Source organism: Botrytis porri (assembly GCF_014898465.1).
Source record: "Botrytis porri strain MUCL 3234 chromosome Unknown BPOR_003, whole genome shotgun sequence".
In the NCBI taxonomy this organism is placed as follows: domain Eukaryota; kingdom Fungi; phylum Ascomycota; class Leotiomycetes; order Helotiales; family Sclerotiniaceae; genus Botrytis; species Botrytis porri.
Genome location: NW_024066077.1, coordinates 2,403,216 through 2,425,264, shown reverse-complemented (window position 1 = coordinate 2,425,264; position 22,049 = coordinate 2,403,216). Strand labels below are relative to the sequence as shown.

Here is a 22,049-nt window from a genome sequence, read left to right as displayed (position 1 = left end):
AGATCTTGTCATTATGTCAGCGGCGATAGATAGCCATGTCAGACCAAAGAATTATCATTGGGTAGGTAACTACTATTCACTTCGAATCCAAATAATAATCAATGGTGAATTGCATTATTTTCCCCGAATCCTACATCCCTTTCCCTCACTCTCTTCAAACATCACATCACATACCGTTCATTCTAAATCGTATAGCATGGAGGACTCAAATCCCGAATTGGAAACATTCCGCAAGCAATGGCAGGAAGAAGTGACCAGACGGTCCAATGTTGCCCAGGCATATCCTCCAACCCAAGCGGCTGGGCCTTCTAATGTTCCACAAAGAGCTCCACGGACAAAACATATTCATGAGAATACTAATAAACCTGGAGATGAGGATGCTGTTGAGCCTCAAACATTACACTTTGACGGACCAAGTGGCACCGTTGGTGCAGGAGAAGAAGATGAATTCTATCCATACGGTAAGAAGCATGTCAACAGTGAGCCACAGTCAGCTTTGGAACACTATGAAAAAGCGGTAGAGAAGGAAGGTCAAGGTAGTTTAGGAGACAGTCTTGATCTCTACCGCAAAGCATTTCGGGTAAGTTTGGTTCCAATTGAATCCAACCTACGAGCCTTTTGCTGATTATCCTAAGCTTGATGATCAAGTTGATCGAAAATACAAGAACAAACATTTCCCACCATCTGCCTTCCCGCCGAAACCTACAAAGACAAATCCATTCAATGCATCTGCCACAGTACCCAATACCGCACACCACTCACCAGATGGGCCCCCACAAACTATGAAACAATTAATAGAAAGCTTTTCGGATTTATCAATCGAACCATCGCCACCAGAAATTGAAGGAACGCCGGCCCCTCCATGTCCAATTGCAGATGTACCTGATGAAATCCTATTACAAATATTCAAAGAAGTAGCAATTAGGGATGTGGCTGACCTTGCACGAATCACACAAGTATGCAAACGCATGGCATACCTTGTAACGACGGGAGAACAAATCTGGAAAAGGATATGTCTTGGCTCAGAATTCGGATTCGAAGCAATGTATTATCAATGGCAAACAGAAGTCACAGGAGAGCTCCTTGAAATCGAGCCTCAATTACTTTTGCCTCCGGAAGACTCAGGTGAAGAGTCTATTGCATCAATGCCTCTCAGCAACGATACCATCACCCATTCTCTACTCCAATCAACTTATTCTTCATCCTGGAAACAAATGTTCCGTTTACGTCCGCGCATTCGTTTCAATGGCTGCTATATAAGCACCGTCAACTACATTCGACCTGGGCAAGCCTCCCCTTCAGCAGTAGCTTGGAATTCTCCAGTCCACATTGTTACCTATTACCGCTACCTTCGTTTCTATCGTGATGGCACATTAATCTCTCTATTAACCACCACTGAACCTAGCGAAGTTGTTCATCACTTGACAAAGGAACTTCTCGAATATCACCGGAGAAACCAATCTTCCCATCTCCCTTCTTCTGTGATGAGCGATGCTCGTCGTGGACGTTGGCGCCTGTCGTCTATCAATGATTCTCCTTCTCCAGACGTAGATACTGAACCCTCTCCAAAAGTTGGAGGGTCAGAGGGTACATTATATGTGGAAACAGAAGGAGTCCATGAAAAATACTTCTATAGAATGGAGTTAAAGATGACTAGTGCAGGGAAGACGGTCAAAAATAACAAATTAGCTTGGAATGGATTCTGGAATTATAATCGCTTAACGGATGACTGGGGAGAGTTCACATTGAGGAACGACAAAGCTTTCTTTTGGAGTAGAGTGAAGAGTTATGGGATGGGTGCATGAGGGATTGAATACATCAAACGCAGTTGTTTTTTTACGATTTTCAGTGAGCGAGTTGGATAATAGAAAGACAATGATTAGTTGTTGCGGTCGGTATCGGAATGAGTAACAACTCAGAACAAGATGCTGATATTGCAATATGACATGACCCAGATGAGTAATGATTATGATACTGGATATGAACAGAATAGAATATGTACAGAAACAGCAAATGGAACATGATATCAAGTAGGTATTGTATTGGTATTGAGTATTGACCTTCTTGACACAGAGGTTTATGCCAAGCAGACTTGCATATCTAGAAAGTACGATGTACAATCCGCATGCATATTTAAGTAGGTTTTGAATACCAGTACCAATTGATGATCAATCCTCAAAACCTTACAAGAACCAATCTTGTAACTTAACGGTTGGACCCCATCTCATCTCCACACGTAAACTTTCTCCATCAAATTACCCAACCTTGGAAACTCTAGAACAATGGATATCGTGCCTCGAACGTGCCTCGAACGTGCCTCGTGCTTACCTTACCTACTCTCACTCGCTTTATTAAACGACATCTCCGAATCATCGCCGGACAATGGAATCACGTGTCGCTATGACTACAAACTTCCCCAAAGACCCACTAATGGTAGTGAGCATAAAAGTGGTCAAAAAGAGTCATCGGCCCTGAGAAAGATTGAATGTATTTTAATGGCGAGCAGGTTATCTACAAAGTCGACTTTATTGTTGAATTCTATATCCGTACACTCAATTCGATCCAGTTGCTCCGCTCGCGAAGTTATCTCCCAAGCAAGGGTCTTCTCCCTTTCTTCCACCACAACCGAGCCTGTGAAAAATTTCAATCCTCCACCACATCGCCATCTGGCCTCAATCTTCAAAGTCTCTCAACTCCAAACGCCATCTTCTGTTCGAAATCTCTCAAGCTCTCCACATTCATCTTTCGCAAAGGCTTCCACGAAGAAACCAGTCAAGATGGTTTTTAAAGCAGATGAATACATCCTTACTCTGTCCTGTCCCGATCGTCCAGGTATCGTCCATGCAGTCACGGGATTCCTCTCCCAGCACAATCTGAACATTGTTGATTCGCAACAATATGGAGATCCTACTTCCCTCCGTTTCTTCATGAGAGTGCATTTTGGTCCTCCTACATCATCCCCCTCTTCCGAATCCTCAGCCAAGAAACTGAGTCTCGAGGAATTAAAGAGTGCATTTGAAACCATCGCCCAGGAAATGAGTATGGATTTCCAGCTTTCTTCTCTGGCTACCAAACCTCGAGTTCTCATCATGGTTTCCAAAATCGGTCATTGTCTTAATGATTTACTTTTCCGTCAAAGTATCCAACAATTGGGTATCGAAGTCCCACTTATCGTATCCAATCATCCGGATTTCGAACCGCTGGCCAATACCTACAAAATTCCCTTCCATCATCTCCCTGTAACCGCTGCTACCAAAGCAGAGCAGGAGGGCAAAATTCTGGAATTGGTCAAGGAGAATAATATCGATTTGATTGTTCTGGCGAGATACATGCAAGTTTTGAGTCCTACGCTCTGCACGGCGATGAGCGGGAAAATTATCAATATCCATCATTCTTTCCTCCCATCGTTTAAGGGCGCGAAACCATATCATCAGGCGTATGATCGCGGTGTGAAGATTATTGGGGCCACGGCACATTTTGTCACGAGTGATTTGGATGAGGGTCCGATTATTGAGCAGAATGTTGTGAGGGTCGGTCATGGATTGAGTCCTAAGGAGTTGACGGTCGAGGGAAGTAATGTGGAAAGTAATGTTTTGGCGACGGCGGTGAAGTGGGTTACAGAGAGAAGGGTTTTGTTGAACGGTCATAAGACGGTGGTTTTTAATTAGAGGGGGGGTTTGTGAGGGGGGAGGGCTGATGTGCGAGGGAATGCGTATATAAGGTGTTATGATGTGATATGATAGGAAAATAGGCCAGGAGAAAAAAGAAGGAAAGAAAATAAAAGTCTATTTATCGCGTACTCTATATACCCCCATTATCATTCATATCGTTCACTCTGAAGTCAAAGTTGTATCAGTAAAAAGATACTTCATTCCCTTTATCTTTCTTCTCTCTTACTACCTCCCTCATCTTCATTCTCACTCCTATTCCCATCCCCGGATCCAAACACTAAACCACCAAAATAGCCACACACACACACACACATCAACCTATCTCAATCTATATCACATCCTATTGAACATTAAACTCGCTATTGGCTGGTAGTTTGCAAAGGATATGGTATACAGAGTGTACTATGAGTTTTGTATAAATATAGTAGAGTATAGTAAAATGTGAGATTATTACTTTTACTTTTAGTAGGTGTGGTGTTATGAGGGTAAGGATTTGGAGTGAAGAGAGGTGGATGGTTGGAGATATTTGGAGGGGATATTTGGAGGTGATATTTGGAGGGGATGTTTGGAGGGGATATTTGGAAATGATATGAAAGGAAAGGAAATGAGAGAAAGGGGAAGGGGAGGGCGATACAGTATAAATTTGGTCTTTTGGATGGGCGTGCGTTTTGATAAATTGGGGGTTTGAATTGAGGGAGAGGGGGGAGGGGATTGATAGTTTAGATTAGATTCGATGGATGGGATTCAGAGGGTTTGAGGGGTTCGAGATGGTGATGAGGGTTTCTATCAGAAGAGGATGAAAATGAAGATGAGGAGAAGTAGTGTTTATAAATGGTGTGTATAGTATTTGTATTTTGTATTTGAGAGATTTGGAAATTGGATGTGGTGAGTTGTAGGGTGAAGGGGAGACGATGGGGAGGGAAGAGGAAGTAAGAGGAATAATTTTTATAGAAAAGAAGAAGAGGAGGAATGGGAAGAGAGGGAGTGTTTCTTTGTTATGTTGAGATGGGAGATGGTATGTCGATGGGTGTGTATGTGTATTTGTATATTTATGAGGATGAGGATATATTGAAGATTGGGAGGGAGTATGAGAGGGAGGATGGGATGAAGATGCCTGATTAATATCATACCTTTCTACTTAGTAGGTGAGGATAAGTTGTAAGAGGGCTGTGATGTACTCGGCGAAATAATTGAAGATGTAAGAGTTGAGGCCCCGGCTTCTCGCACAATATACTTTTTTGAATCTCAATTTTTAAAATTTGATATAAATCAATAATTCAATATTATTATATAAAATTTGAAATTGATATTAACAAATAATAATCAATTCTTATATTTGAATTATATTTTTAAGCTTATAGATTAATCTTTCAATATATAGTCTAAAATCTAAAAGATTTATTTTCTTTTAAAGAGCTTATGATTCACATTCTAATTCCTTTATAAAACTAGATATAAATGAAAGTTTTTTTTAATTCCTCTTTTATTTATTATTATAACTTTTAATTTAAATTGAAATCTAAATAGGAGAGTAATTAATTAAAGCTTCATATACTATACTTTAATTAAACTCTTCGAATATACTCTAAATACACCTTAAAACTAATTTTAATAAAAATATATTCAGATTTTAATTCATTCAATAAAAGAAATATAATACACTTGAATACTTATTATAAATATACTTAAAAATTATCTTTATTAAGTCGGGTACTCTACTTTCGGACCACCCCCCTTTTGAGTCACTTTTTACACCAAAAATGAAATTTTTAATTTTCTTATTTATGAATAGAATTTATTGAAAATTTATATATATATAATTTAGATCATTTTTGATTTACCTTGAAAATTTCAGATTTTTAGGAATTTTCTATATTGAGATCCAAAGCTTTAAAATATCGATTTTTAAATTTGTGTAAGAATGTTACGGGAGCTGCCTCTAGGGTCACGTGGAAGTGGCTAGAGATCTCTCGAGGTGGTTTAGACTAGACTTCAAGTAGGAATTCAATAAGGTTGTAACTGGTTGCAATTCTCGTAACTATAGTAATGAAACTAATGATTGTTCTTGAGCACGAAGCTCTACATTGTAATGAAACCCATTCCCTTATATAGACCTTCGTTCTCTGTGCTCAGTCGGATCACAAATGATCCTTCTGATCCGATCAACTGGATCACTAATGATCCCTCTGATCCGGTTACCTAAGCGTCGGGGGTCACGTGACGTCTATTGTGGCAGACCATCGTAACAAAGAATTACATACAAATTTGAAACTTTTATAAAACCTTTAATAACTTTTTAATAAAAATTATCAAAAATAAACTATAAAATTTTATTATAAATTTATAACATATTGATTTTAAAGGATTCAGATTTTTTTTTTCCTATAAATAGATATTTAAAAGAATACTCTCAAAATTGCAGGGATTATTTATACTATTTTAAACTTATTATATATTATATCTTTATATCTGTTAATTTTTTTTGAATTTTTATATAAATTTAAACTTAAAACTTTCAAAAAGATATACAGTTTTCTTTTAATAATTGTTATTAAAAAGTCATTAAAGATTTTATAAAAGTTTTAAATTTATATATAATTCTTATATAAATTAAAAAATTAATATTTTAAAGCCTCTAGATCTCAATATAGAAAAATCTTAAAAATCTAAAAATTTCAGATTAGATTCAGAACCATCTGAATTATATATATAAAAAATTTCAACAAATTCTATTTGTAAATAAGAAAGTTAAAAATTCTATTTTTTGAGATTTTTAGTGGCCTAAAACAGGAGTGGCCCGAAAATAGAGTACCCGACTTATTCTCAAGTCTTTTTGAAAACATTAATAGACATTTATAATTCTAATTAATCGTACTCTATATTATCATTAATATTTCTTAATTGATATATTAATTCAATATAGTTTATATATTCTTTTTCATTAACCTATCTAGTAATTCAAATCCTACCCACTTTTCCTAATTCGAAAGTGTTTTCGTTTAATTTTATAATTTTTCTCTAATCACCCCTCTTTTTTCTAATAATATATAATCGAATGTCCTTAATTATTAATATCTGTATATAAAATCTTATCTCCTTTTAATTTGTATTTTTAAAATAAAAGGCTTAAAGTATATTATACACTTTTTATACTCATATTGACATAATTCCTTTCGAACTATATATATTAATATAACAATATCAAATACATTTTTAACTTGCTTAAAAATTATCCTTCTTTTATTTTAATTTTTTATTATAATTCTTATAGTTTAATGAATCTCTTTGATAATTAAACAGACTTAGTAAGATGTATATATACAATATGTATAGATAAAAGGATTGTTTATTTCTGTCTACCCTTTTTATATGAAAAGGGAATTACTATATCTATATATATGTACTACTCCTACTTATACATTTCATATATATATAAGGTAAAGCGTGACATTACATGTCACGTCGTTGGTCACGTGTTCCGACATTAATAATCATTTTCAGCTTTTAATAAGGCTTTTCTTTTTGAATTCTTTAAATCGAATTAAACTTAAATATACTATTTACAATGAATTATAATACATTCAAATTTAAGGTAATTCATCCCTAAAATTTCTATCAAATCTAACTTAAATAACTCTAAAGCATTAAAATATATATTAATTTTATTAAGATATATAAATATTATCTTTATAATCATACTCAATATTCAATTTGAATGCGAATAAAACATAACAAAGATTGAAAAAAGAATTGAATTTTTAAAATAAAATATAATAATTAAGATGACTGGGCTCATCTTGTATAAGTATACGATTGTTACGGGAGCTGCCTCTAGAGTCATATAGAAGTGACTAGAGATCTTTTAAAATGATTTAAACTAGACTTTAAATAGGAATTCAATAAGATTAATAACTAATTATAATTCTTATAATTATAGTAATAAAATTAATAATTGTTCTTAAATATAAAGCTCTATATTGTAATGAAACTTATTCCCTTATATAGACCTTCGTTCTCTATTGTATTCCTTGGAACCTCCTTATAGGCTGGATCGCTACGGACCTCACTACGCTCCAGAAGCGCTACAGCTCCTTGACGCTCCGTCACCTGCTCATAGTCATGTGACGCGGTACTTCGCAAGGACAGTCGTAACAACGATAAGACGAGGCTTTATTTCTTATAGTATAAATTAAAAACAGCTGTAACTATCGAAACGTATAATTACGTACTTAAGCAAATCATATAATTTTTCTGTTCATTAATATATATATATTCAATTAATATAATAATTACATAATAATAAAGTTTCAAAGAATTGAAATTGAAATGATTGAAATGAAAGTAGTTAAAACTATTTAATTAATTCGAAAAGTGTTTATTTTTTAATATATTTTTAATCTTTAATCATTTGATTGATTTAATAGCTATAATATTAAAATCTTAATACTCGACGAAATAATTAAAGATGTATAGTATAAACTAAAAACATCTATAACTTTAACGTTTTTCAATAAAATAAGCTATAATTGATATATATAATTAATTAATATAATAATTATATTATTTAAAAATTTCTAAAAAATAAACATAAAAATAATTGAAATAAAAATAATTAAACCTATTGAATTAATTCAAAAAGTATTTATTTTCGAATATTTTTCGAATTTTAATAATTCAATTCATTTGATATTTTTGATATCGAAATTTAAATATATTATTTAATAAAACCTTGCTTTTTAATCTATATATTTTTATAAAGATTCATTTATGATTAAAAATCTTATTTATATTTGAAATTCAAAAAAGATTATTTTTGAAGGGGTAAATGTTACGACGGCATCCAACATACCGCATCACATGATCAGGAAGTCACGGGATTAGGGACTCCCACTGGATCCCACTACTCCCACCTGGTGGGATACGATGGGATCAATAAGGCAACAGAGAACGAAGGTCTATATAAGGGAATGGGTTTCATTATAATATAGAGCTTCGTACTCAAGAATAATTATTAGTTTTATTACTATAATTATAAGAATTACAATCAATTACAATCTTATTAAATTCCTATTTGAAGTTTAATCTAAACCATTTTGAAAGAATTCTAGACACTTTTACATAACCCTAAAGGCAGCTCCCGTAATAGTAAATTCACTTATTTTCAAGAATATTAAGAATATTAAGAATATTAAGTATAAGAATCAGAAAATTTAATTCATTTATTTAACTTCAATCTTTAATAACTTTTCTATTTTAAGAAATTAAAAAGAAAACTCTTTGTTTGATAAAATATTATCTAATTTTCAATTAGATTTTAGAATATAAAAACAAAAGATTTAAAATTAATAGAGATATATAAAATCTAAAATGTATTATAAAATTATATTTATTTTTATTAACTTATTAACTTTAATATATTACATCTTTTTCATTTTTTATTTGGAATGAAAAGAGTAATAGATTTATTACTTTTAAAAGAATAAATTTACTCATTCTTAGAAATTTCAAATATCAATGTTGAAACACGTGACTAGGGGCGTGACATTACATGTCACGCTTCACTCTATATACGCACTTCATGCGTAAATAGAACAGGTATATTGTTACGGGAGCTGCCTCTAGGATCACGTAGAAGTGTCTAGAGATCTCTCGAAGTGATTTAGATTAGACTTCAGGTAGGAATTTAATAAGGTTATAATTGTTATAATTCTTATAACTATAGTAATAAAACTAATAATTATTTTTAAATACAAAGCTCTATATCCTAATGAAACTCATTTGTTATATAGACCTTCGTTCTCGTCTGGATAGCTTGGGTAGACTGTCTATCCTGTCTATCCACGGATAGCCTGGATAGCTTGCCTATCCTGTCTATCCATCACGTGACACTTGCCCCGTGACCTATATGATACTACTGCTTATCTAACCTGTGCTTACTAGATAACCTGTAACCGCTATCCCTCCTGTGCCTACTGTAGGATAGGTGCCAACAAAAGATATGTACCTATCTTTTAATCATTGCTTATTGATTCGGTTACCGCTATCTTTCGTTACCCTTTAATCCAACTGTCCCTACAGTGCTGTTTTCGTAGGTTCCAACACCAAGGCCTTAGGTTTATCTTATAATCCATGTTGCGGTGCGGGTACCTCCGTAACACAAAGGTATAACATATAATATTACACTTTACCCTATATATATAAAGTGTGTAAATAGGGATAGTATATATATATAAATATTATAATTCCCTTTTTGTATAAAAAGAGTAGACAGAAATAAACAACTCTTTTATCTATATATATTATATATACATATCTTGTCAAGTCTACTCAACAGTTATAGCTAATCCTAATATACACTATACATCTTTGATTATTTTATCGAGTATTCTATATTTTCTATGTTAATATCTACTTATATATATAGCTATCTATAAATCATAGAAAGAGACTTAGGAATTCGAGGGATTCTAAGATACTAGATATAAGTCGGGTACCCTACTTTCGGGCCACCCCTGTTTTGGGCCACTCTTTACTACTAAAAATCTCAAAAAATGGAATTTTTAACTTTCTTATTTATGAATAGAATTTATTGAAATTTTGTATATATATAATTCAGATAGTTTTAAATTTAATCTGAAAATTTTAGATTTTTAGGATTTTTTTGTATTGAGATCTAAAGCTTTAAAATATCGATTTTTTAATTTATATGAGAATCACATACAAATTTAGAACTTTTATAAAATCTTTAATAAATTTTTAACAACAATTATCAAAAGAAAACTGTATATCTTTTTGAAAGTTTTAAGCTTAAATCTATATAGAAATTCAAAAAAAAATTCAAAAAAATTAATAAATATAAAGATGTAGTATACAATGAGTTTGAAGTAGTATAAATAATCCCTGCAATTTTGAGGGTATTCTTTTAAATATCTATTTATAGGAAATTTTCTTTTTTTTCTAAATCCTTCAAAATAAACATATTATAAATTTATAATAAAATTTTATAGTTTATTTTTAATAATTTTTATTAAAAAGTTATTAAAGATTTTATAAAAGTTTCAAATTTATATGTGATTCTCATACAAATTTAAAAATCGATATTTTGAAGCTCTAGATCTTAATACAGAAAATTCCTAAAAATCTGAAATTTTCGAGCTAAACTAAAAATGATCTAAATTATATATATAAATTTTCAATAAATTCTATTCATAAATAAGAAAGTTAAAAATTCCATTTTTAGTGTAAAAAGTGGCCCAAAAGGGGGGTGGCCCGAAAGTAGGGTATCCAACTTAGTAATCGTATACAGTTGCTCGTCGGTTTTAAAAATCACATCAAAAACAGACATTTTGCCCTATTTATAATTATAAAAAGTAAATACAATCATTGAATTTAATTTTATTATATGATAAAGAATTTATTATTGAAATTTCTATTATTTGAAAATAAATATATACTAATATTTATAAGATTGAATTAATATCAAAAGAAAAGTTCTTGATTTTCGCTTATTTTATTAGTAAATTTCAATATTTTCAATTTTTATTAACTTTCTATATATATTTTAGAATGAATAAAAATCTTAAAAATAAATAATTTTTTTTTCTTAAATTTCAAATGAAACTGAATCAACTAATATGAAATTTACTAACATATATATTATATTCATTTAATAAAATATAAATGATTTATATGAGTTTTGATGTAATTTTGATATTCGACAAACAGCTATTAGTACGCCAACACTAGCGCACCAGAGTACCGAGGTACATATAAATAGCTTCTATATAGTATAATAAGAACTTCGTCCTTCTTTCATACTATAAAACTATACTAGCTATGTTCTAGTACTATATATAATTATGAAAATTTCGATTTCTTCAAGAGATATTATCTACCTCCTAGCTTCCTATTTATATATAAATGAAGATTAAAAATTATAACTAAATACATTATAAGAGTTTAGGCCCTGGCTTATTGTACACCAAGTGAAAACACACTAAAAACCCTTATTTCTTTAACTTTTAAATTATATATTAATTTAATTAATTTAAAAATTAAGTTTATGAAAATAATATATAAGATTAAAAATCATTAAATGATTCAAAAAAAACAAATGAAATATTTTTAGTTATTTTTTTGATAAAGTTATAGGTTCTTAAAGTTGAAAGTATTAAAAAACTTGAAAAAAGTAGTTTTTTTATATGAGAAAAGTGTTACATGTTATAAATTTTGAAAAATTTCAATTCTAAAAACCTATAACTTTATTAATTTTTATAATTTCAAAAAATTATTTAAACCGAATATTTTTTATATAGTTATTTCTTATATATATAATTTTCAAATCAATTCCTCAAATAGTTAAAGAATTATAAAAATAATTAATTTATATAAAAAAACAGTATTTTTATAAGGATTTTATTACAAAAAAGAGTAGTATACGATAAGCCGGAGTCTTAACTCTTACATTATACATTATATCTATCTTATATTAAATGAATACATAGTAATTATTTACCTTCGTATTCAACTACTCATTTAAATATTTAAATGAGTTATAAAACTATACATCTCTTTATATATATATATATATTTACATGTTATATTCTTTATACTCTTTATATTCTTTATATTCTTTATATTCTTTATATTCTTTATATTCTTTATATTCTTTATATTCTTTATATTCTTTATATTCTTTATATTCTTTCCCTCCTTCTTTTCTTCCTTCCTTCCTTCCTTCCTTTTTATTCTCCTAGATTTATTTTAAGAAACAGAAATAGAAATAAAAATCAAGTAAGTAAGACTATGTATTCATGCGTAGCGCATTACATTGCGCAAGACACAATTTGATGACTCGACTCCACTGCATGAATGATAATGTGGGATGGAAGTATACTTCAGATTTGTCCAGTGAAAGAATAGAAATTGGAACGGAAGGGAAAGGGAGAGGTAGAGAGGTGAATAGGTGAAGAGATGAGGAATAAATGAACAGAGATATAATGAATAGATAGATGAGTAGATGGATGAATAGATAAATAAAGAAATGAAAAAAAAATAAGTAGAAAAGTGAGATCTTACATGGGAATATGTGGAAGGAATTACACGTCTTTATAAGTAAATGAATGATTCTTCCGTCTTGATATAAGTTATAGGTAAGTAAGTATTCCTAATCATTATTCGTGATTGGATCGAGTTTGGTCTGATCTCTAATCTTCACTTCAGCCGCAATTACCTATTACTTTTTTACTGAGGTACCTACTCCTCGGTATATATTCTCGATTTTCGATTCTCGACATTATTAATATCAATATCAATATCATTCATTGATTAATTATGATTTATCGGCGGGGATCTATCAAACTCCTCCCTCGTACATTTACCATTTCATCTGAAGAGAATTTAGAGCCTGATCGATCGAGTAACTTATTAGGTAGGTATTATTATTAGTATTTCACACTTATGTAATGTAATGTAATGCAGTGAGTGTACCGGTAGTTGGTGCATGAAATGATGAGATTGAGATGTTTATGCTATGCTATTATGGTATGCTATGATTTTGATTAGTTGTACCTACCTAGGTAGGTGTGTGTGGTTGTCTGTAATGTCGGGTGATTTTGGTTGGGGCTCGTGCTTTGGGTCTGTGGCTGTGGCTGTGTCGTATTGTGTTTGAGAGTGAAGGATGGGGTTTGAGGATGGGGAATGGGTATTTTTTGAGTTGAGGATGATTTAGGTGTATATGCGTGATGGGTGGGTGGGTGATGGTTGTATCAGATGGCATGGATTGTTAGGTACCTAATTATTTATCTGGGTAACATGTAAGTAGGTAAGCAGAGCATAATATCTAGATATGTAGATATGTAGATATACCTAAGTAGGTATATTCTTGATTGAATCTTTGATATCGGTATTGATATTAGTATTGGTACTGGAGGTCATTCATATGAAGTATGGATTGACTATTACATCATCATCATCATCATCATCATCTGATATCATACTTTGGAGTACGATAGACCAAAAGTCGTTGGGAAAATTAAGCTTGAATGATCAAAATCCCACTTACATGCGTTGGCAAATGCAGGCTGTAATGTAGCTTGGGCTGCGGGAGTTGAGTTGGCGACATGGGGGAGGGATGGGATGGGATGGAATTGGTGGGTTGATTGGATGGATGGGATGGAGGGAGATATATGATTGAATTGAATGGGAGGATAGGATGGTTCGAGGCTGTTGCGGAGTCTTGGGATATGTATGTGGTAGATATGTATGTGGTAGGTAGGTGTGTAGTATGTAGTGAGTGTAGAGTTTGAAATGTGGTAGGTGTGCATTTTGATCTGTGAAAAGACTGGATATGTGATGCAGTAGAGACCACGAGGAGATGATGAGTACGAGGTATTTATGTATACATGTGTTCTGAAAAAGATGTTAACCATATGGAGGAATTAATGCTTTGTGTCACGGTCTGTACCTAGGGATGTATGGACTTGCCCCTCGGTTACTTTTTTGTTCTAGCAGTCTTCGATGCATAATCAGTGGGAATGAAGAGAAGTAGATCTTCCATTGATGGACTCGTACGATGTATGTGATATGCTGTAACCTATTACATTATATTATATTGTAAATGCTAATGGTGAATGGCTCAATCCATCTTCCTTCTTCCTTCTAGAGCTACCTAGGTATTTAGCTCGATCTTCATCCTTCTATCTCCTTACCAGATGGGCGTCCACTAGAGAATGAACGAATATCTATCTCCCTATTGCTTGTATCACAGTTTAATCAATAGAGAATTCAATCAACACGAATGGAAGACTTGATAGAGCCAGACAGCCAGACAGCCAGATAGACAACCAGCCAGCCAACCAGCCAGCCAACCGGCCAGCCAACCAGACAGCCAAGTCTATACTCTTCCAAACACTATTTCCATTGCCACCGAATCTAAAAAGGATTCTATGGAACCATCTCTCCCAAGTAAAATATGAAGACGACGGGAACAAATAGATTCCGACCGTCTAAATTTCTTACAAGAAGCAAGACATCAAATAAAGCCCATTCTCATGGCCCACTCATACTCATAGCCCATAATCCATAACCAGATATCATATCCTCAAATAAGGCTTCAACTCCGTGTACCACATTATCACTGACTGAAGATTTTCATTGGATTGACGGTCCCAGGTCCCCGACAAGCAAAGCTCATATAAGATCCCAAGCCAATAAAATGTGAAGCTAATAAAATGTAAAGCTAATCATAATAATACTCCGTCCAGACCACAGAGCAGTAAAATGTCCAATGCACGGATTCATTGAAGCCAATTACATACCGAATCCCTCCCTAGTCGACCTTTTTAATCCCCTGAAATTTTAATTGATAGAAACCTCCGTCCCTAGTATGTACGTGGTATTTACCTAGTATTTACTTATTATTAGTATTTACCTAGTCACTACCTAGAATCATACCTTTTCACTACTCGTACTTGGGTAAGAGATCCCTAATAAGATCCCCAAGATACCCATCTAGCACCACTAACCCAACTGGTCCGGTAGCAAAGGAAACTCAAACTACCGGACATCAAACTACCCAGGTATGGCTCAGCTTGGTATCTTCCGTACGGGGGAAAGGTATTGTTTTGGGTCAGAAGAAAAAAGGAAAAAAGGAATGAATGAATGGGATTGGGTTGAAAATGGTACTGCTGGGACTGTTGGTGTATATGGCCTGGCTGGATTCAGAAAATCCCCTTTAATTGGGATACCCGATCTTCAATTACAATTTCCAAAATTGATGGAGAAGAGAATAATCGCATAACATCCATGGATAGCAGCATAGATAATAGCATATCAGCTCATTCAGCTCCATTCGGACCATCCAGTGATCCATTCATACCATACATATCATACGGTACTACATTTGATATTGAATTCAGTAGAAAGGTTTGCTTTTGGGGGGAAAACAAAATAAGGAAAGAAAAACATATTCCTCTTCCCCTCCAACCGCGCCAGAACAGTGGTTCAGAGAGTGAAGAGATAAACTCGACCACTCACTCACTCACTCATTCATTCATTCATACCTACCCAGGTACATACGGTGGAAGAACTTGAATTCATCCATCCATTCATACACTCATACACTCATTCACTCATTCACTCATTCACTCATTCGCTCATTCGCTCATTCACTCATTCTCTCATTCTCACCCTCCAAAGTTTACATACATGCATTCAATCGCAATCCCAGACATCGACCCATACTTCTCCATCTATCCACTCACAACGTCCATCCCTCTAATTAATTTCTTATCCGAAGGAGCGCGAATCTGATACAAGACATCATATCCCCAACTCCATCCATTCATTTTCCAAGCAACAATTTCAATCTCAACCTTCGAATGTCCTTTTATTTACATAACTGGTAACAAAAGGATTTCATGATCAGCGATATCTCGATAATACACTCGACCGATTTTCGCAATCATGCCCAACTTCTTCTCAAGGTTGAAGGGTAAAGATGGCCCAACGAAAGCATCCAAGAAGAAGGGAGAGGACGAGGTGAATGATCAAGCCCCAGCGAAGCCAACGTGGACAGATGCATGGACACGAACCACCGTCGAACCAGAAGAAATTCAAAATCTGGTGAGGGGATGTACGGTGGAATTAAAATCAAGAGGTATGCAGTCTGATTCAGAATTGGATATCATCTCCCCCGTTATCGATTATGCACGAAGCCTAGGGGGGGGAGGAGGGGAATTTACTATGGAGTCTGCGTATGTTATGTTACACACTGCTAATTTGTGTCGGTCCTTGCAGCTTTGGATATGCCATTCCTTCTACTTCCATTCCGACCTACGTCAGATCCCAGTGCGGCAAGAACTTTCATTAGGAATTTCTTCGACAAGAGACAATTGAGTCGTGAAATGCTGGCACAGGAGTTGAGACTTACGGAACCTATGGTGAGTGGGCAGATCGAAATTGAGGGTGGGATCAACAACTGATTTCAGATTAGGTTCTATGTAGCGTGCTTAAATGGTGTTGGAGTCGATTGGCCGGTGGTGTAGTTTCTTGGGATGCATATGAATTATTCAAAGTGGGAGAGAATGGTAGGAGATTGGGGATTCAAAGGGAAGGAGATCATGGCTAACGGTTAGCAGACTCGAGATATGCCCGCGACGCTTTCATAACTTTCATACCTCTAAGTGTAGATTCGGATGCGAGAAGAGATATCATTTTTGATTTCTTCGATCTCCTATCAGCAATTGCTGCGCATGGAAAAACGAATGGTTTAGCTGGGCGCAAATTATCGAGATATGCGGGATGGTGGGCTTTCGAACATAATGATACAGGCAATGGATTTGAAGGTGGATATAAAGGATGGTCAACGTGGGTTAGATCCATCCGTCAGATTTATAAATATGCTTACCATTATCTAGTGCGGCTGATGCTGCAAGTCATCTATTCTTCGCCTATCTACGATCCCTCTCTCCTGATTCCGTCTCGGGCACAAACGGCATATCCAAATTGCCCATGTCCCTACAGAAGTTGGTCCAGGAAACGGAATATCCACCAGAAAGACCTTCGTTATTACAGCAGTCGACGACAAAGGTGGTTATGATAGTAAATTCAGTTTCACCCACGCCATTTGCATTATTAAGAAGAGCAAATCACTTCCAATATCGAGACGATGACCGCGCTCTACAACAATTCTCCGAATTTGAGGATCCAGTCAGAGCTTTGACTGATGAATGCCGTCGTGTTTTGAGATCAATTTCTACTACGAATCAATCTCAGGTATCTAATTCTACAGAATCCACGGGTTTACGAGATGCCTCTTGGTCACGATTCGAGGATATTGGATTTTCTGCATCTTTTGATGATGAATTGGCGGATGATGAAAGTACCTTCTTAGGACCAAAAAAGCCAAGACCTATACAAGGGCTAAGAACCACTCCGGCAAATGGTGGATCTAAGGCTGGTGACAGACCAACTACTCCTTCCTGGGCGGATTTCCTTTCCTCGGGCTTTGTTGATGATGGACCAAGTAGTCCTCCGCCTTTACTATTGCCACCGGATAAGATTCTACCACCTATCAACACCAGAGCAGGAAGTTCGCAATCACACCAACCTAGACTCGAGTCAAATAAGGATCTACAACCTGGTGAGCTTGCAAGCATTACTCGATTTGACTTGGATGATTCATTCTGGTGGGTTTGGATTAGTAGTTTGGCCGGCGAAGAAACGGTGGACCGAAAGGCTTCATTTGGACGGTGCGCTTTGATTGAGACAACCATTAAAGGTGGTCGCTGGTTGGTAATGGAGGAAATGGTCAAAGGCGCAGCACCGGAGCCTGAAGCGGGTGCTTACATTGCCGAGAAAAAGAGCTTTTGGGGGCGAACCAAGAAAAACAAGAATAGTGCAAAGCGACGAGGATCTACAGGCAAAACCGAGATGGAGAAACCCGGCAACTTGAAACCAGGATACAGTCAAAGTACTAGCGCAAGTAAGACTACTATTGGCCTTGATCAACATGCTCGAATTCAAGCAGCAGCAATTCAATTACAACAAAGACAAAAAAAGCAGGAGGAAGAGAAAGGACTAGCAGCGCGACGTGGAAGAAACGACTTTGAGGCAGCTTCTCTGAAAACGAACAGTGTGTTGACGCTTCAACCAATGCTCAAATCGGAAGCTTCTCCCGCAATGAAGTGGGCCAATAAATACGATAAAGATGCTGTTCGAGAAGCCTATCTGGGCACTAACTTTATGGGACGAGGTCTTGGAGAAGGTACCGTGCAGCCCAATGGAAATTCATATGACCGTCAAGCAGCTCTATCACCAGGTCTTAACAGTAACAGAGATCTACCCCTTACTCCAACCACTTCAACTGGACGCCATTCGCCTTTGCCACCTCTACCAGCTGGCGAAGATCAAGCCAAAGAGCCACGGGCTCCAATTTCACCAAGTAATATTCATCCACTTGAGAGAAAACCCGTTCCACTATCTCCTCTGAATCAAAACAAGCCAAGTATGGACATTCCAAGAGCTTCTATGGATCATGCACCTTCGAGTCCGGAAACTCTGGATACGCATAACAAATTGAAGAAGAATAATCCAGCTGCCGCTGGTGGTTTTAGAGGTATGTTTGGTAGAAAGAAGCAAACGAAGCCTGCTCCACCAAATGCTTCTCAAATGGCCATGAATGGTAAAGATGGACTTAAACCAGAAGGAAAGAAGCACAGTCTGACTAGACGATTTTCGAGAAAGAAGAATTCACTCAAGTCACCTACTAGTGAGAAGGGAGATGGATCGATTTCACCAGCTCCTCCAGTTGCATCTGATGAACATACTCCTGTCACTCCAATAACTCCAATGACACCAGCAACTCCTCGCCGTCCTTCATACGAACATTCTATTGCAGATGATCTATCTAGAGTTGATACTGTTGATGCTAGGGAAGCTCGTCAAGAGTTCTCTAAATTCGATCAAGGTCCTCTCGAAGATTTCCCAGCATTTGTCCCAGCAGCCGAATCTGATACGCCAAGAGGAAGTGAAGATTCTGGATCACCATCAAACAATGCACGAAGCCAATATGAGGAAACCAATGAAGAACCTCAAGAAGAGCCTCAAGAAGAGCCGCTCACACAACAAATCTCTCCTCAAGACAAATGGGCACAAATCCGTAAGAATGTTGCCGAACAAAAAGCTAGAAATAGAGAACTCGAAGAACAATCTAGAATTGGACATCGTCCATCTACTGATAATGATGATGAAACTTCAGGTGAAGAGAGTGAGTATTCCTCTCCCAAAGCTTCTTCATGGGGTGATATACTAATGGATCTAGCTATTGAATCTCGTGTTGCACGCATCAAAGCTCGCGTAGCTGAACTTACGGGTAATATGGAGAACAACAACTCGTCTGCGCCTCCACCTATTCGAAGAAAAGCTCTATAGGTTCTTTTACGACCATGTCGATACCGATTCCGATACCGAAATCTACTCCCGTCATAACTCACCTACGATGAAACTTTTACTCGTAGATTGACGCCTCGCACTCTCAATTGTCCTGGCCTCTATCTAGATATGCTAAGAGGATTCTTACACATTCATATTCTATTGTCCGATAATTTACACACCCACACACACAGACGCGACTAAAGTTTATTTCTCAATATTCCATTCAGATCAGATCTTGATTATTGCAGCGCATATAATTTGGTCCGATCGATTTTGTTCGATATCTCGGACCTTTCATTTTTGTTGTTCATTCGCGGATTCTTTCTTTTACACTTTTTTTTTTTTTGAGATACCATTCATGATTTCTGTTCTGCATTTGCGCATTTTTGCGAGTTGTTGTTAAGTGAGGGGATAGGATTAGGGGGAGGTTATAAAGGGTGGGAGATAGAAGCAAGGCGGATAAGGGAAGGGGAAAGATTGCTTATGATCTGGATCTGGATCTAGATCTGCAAGGTGTGTGTGGGAGGATTGCCAGGAGTGGATATGATGTGATTATATTTTGATTGTCGGGTTTTGAGGAAGTGAATAATGGGAAGATGGATAGAGGATAGTTTGTGGGATGGGATGTTGAAATAAGAGAAGAGTGAAGAGGAAATGGGAGGGGATGATGTTTAGATACCAGTAATTGAGATTGAGATTTGAGATGGGGTTAAATATTGCAGATAGCATTTGAGAGTGTTTGAGTAGGAGACGAGAATGAGAATGAAAATGAAGATTGAGAATATAGATTTGATTGAGTTGAGGTATGATGACTTTTGAGATATTTTGATTGTCTTTCTAGATGTAGATGCATGTCAATGTGGGATCTTGAGGTAATGGAGTAAGGTGTATGAGGTTCAAGTGGATAAGAGTGAATTAGGGTGGAAAGGGGCGAAATGGAAAGAAACCTTGAAAGTTCATTAAGCGAAAAGGAAAATGCATGTGGATTTTAATTTGAGCACGAAATGAAATGAAATAAAATGTAATTGTGGAGGGAAGCTGGGGGAGGGGGGGGGCTGAAGGTGGCTGGAGGGTTAGGGAGGAATATCATATTTATTATTTTTATAAATTTCATTTAAAGATTGATTGAATTTATATATAGTTTAAAAGATAAAGAAATGAAGGTTTTTAATATGTTTTTACTTAGTATATAATAAATCGAGGCTTAAACCCTTATAAGAATTCGTCTATATGTAATTATATACTTTCTTTATCTATTAATTGATTTCTACGAAAATTTAATATATATATTCTAATTATATTAATATTGTAAAAGTTTAATGATTTTCTGAAAATTCAAATTATTATAATAGGTATTAAAGAGATAAATTTTTTGTAACGAAAATCGTAATAAAATCTTTTTTTTTCAAATATAAGAGGATTATTATAGGATTATTGAATTTTAAAATGTGTTTTTGAGATACTGTTATTTTATTGTTATTTAATATATTGTTCTGAATTGTTACGACGGCATCCAACATACCGCGTCACATGACATAAATTACACGTGATGGAGCGTCAAGGAGCTTCAGCGCTCCTGGAGCGCGTTGCGATCCTTAACGATCCAACATATAGGAGAGGTCCTAGGGACCAGGAGAGAGAACGAAGGTCTATATAAGGGAATGGGTTTCATTACAATGTAGAGCTTCGTGCTCAAGAACAATCATTAGTTTCATTACTATAGTTACGAGAATTGCAACCAGTTACCAACCTTATTGAATTCCTACTTGAAGTTTAGTCTAAACCACCTCGAGAGAACTCTAGACACTTCCACGTGACCCTAGAGGCAGCTCCCGTAACACTTTGAGCACCATTTCTGCTTCAAGTACCAATTCAATACCAACCGACGATATGACACCCACCAGTGCATCCGCGAGCAGTCAGGCACAAGCACCCGACACCGACGATGTCGAGATGACCGACGCTCCCAAGGAAATTACCATCAACGAAACACTCAAGATTGCCTTACCAGACAAATACCAAGGTAGTCGACAGGAACTCAACACCTTCCTCTTACAACTTGAAATCTACTTCAGATTCAACGAAGACAAGTTCACCGAAAAGGAATCCAAGAGTGTATGGGCTGTATCATATCTCAGAGGAGAAGCAAGCAAGTGGATTCAACCATATTTACAAGACTATTTCGAGCATGACGACCAGGATCGCATGCAACCCACTCGAACAATCTTCAACAGTTTTGAAGGATTTAAGACAGAGATTCGTAGAATCTTCGGGAACTCCAATGAGCTAGAGGTAGCGGAAGATAAGATCTTCAACCTCAAGCAGACAGGATCAGCATTGAAGTATGCTACGGAATTTCGAAGATATGCTGGAACAACCAAGTGGGACGAAACCGCCATTATGAGTCACTATCGTAAAGGACTCAAACCAGAAGTCAGACTG

The 22,049-nt window shown here is 35.5% G+C and overlaps 3 protein-coding genes across 3 annotated transcripts; all 3 read left to right on the top strand.

Moving 5' to 3' along the window:
• Positions 1 to 109: 109 nt before the first annotated feature.
• Positions 110 to 2,050, top strand: EAF01_002778 (uncharacterized protein; the record flags this gene model as incomplete). Its single annotated transcript, XM_038911032.1, has 2 exons — positions 110 to 580; positions 636 to 2,050. 2 exons carry the CDS (start codon positions 110 to 112, stop codon positions 1,803 to 1,805), a joined length of 1,641 nt encoding a protein of 546 aa, XP_038773954.1. The 3' UTR covers positions 1,806 to 2,050.
• Positions 2,051 to 2,282: 232 nt separating this feature from the next.
• On the top strand, positions 2,283 to 3,668 carry EAF01_002777 (uncharacterized protein; the record flags this gene model as incomplete). Its single annotated transcript, XM_038911031.1, has 1 exon — positions 2,283 to 3,668. The coding sequence occupies one exon, from the start codon at positions 2,283 to 2,285 to the stop codon at positions 3,666 to 3,668; it is 1,386 nt and encodes a 461-aa protein (XP_038773953.1).
• A 12,117-nt stretch (positions 3,669 to 15,785) lies between these two features.
• On the top strand, positions 15,786 to 20,408 carry EAF01_002776 (uncharacterized protein). Its single transcript, XM_038911030.1, has 6 exons — positions 15,786 to 16,329; positions 16,470 to 16,612; positions 16,666 to 16,759; positions 16,811 to 17,039; positions 17,090 to 19,440; positions 19,495 to 20,408. Exons 1-6 carry the CDS (start codon positions 16,137 to 16,139, stop codon positions 19,602 to 19,604), a joined length of 3,120 nt encoding a protein of 1,039 aa, XP_038773952.1. The 5' UTR covers positions 15,786 to 16,136; the 3' UTR covers positions 19,605 to 20,408.
• Positions 20,409 to 22,049: the final 1,641 nt, after the last annotated feature.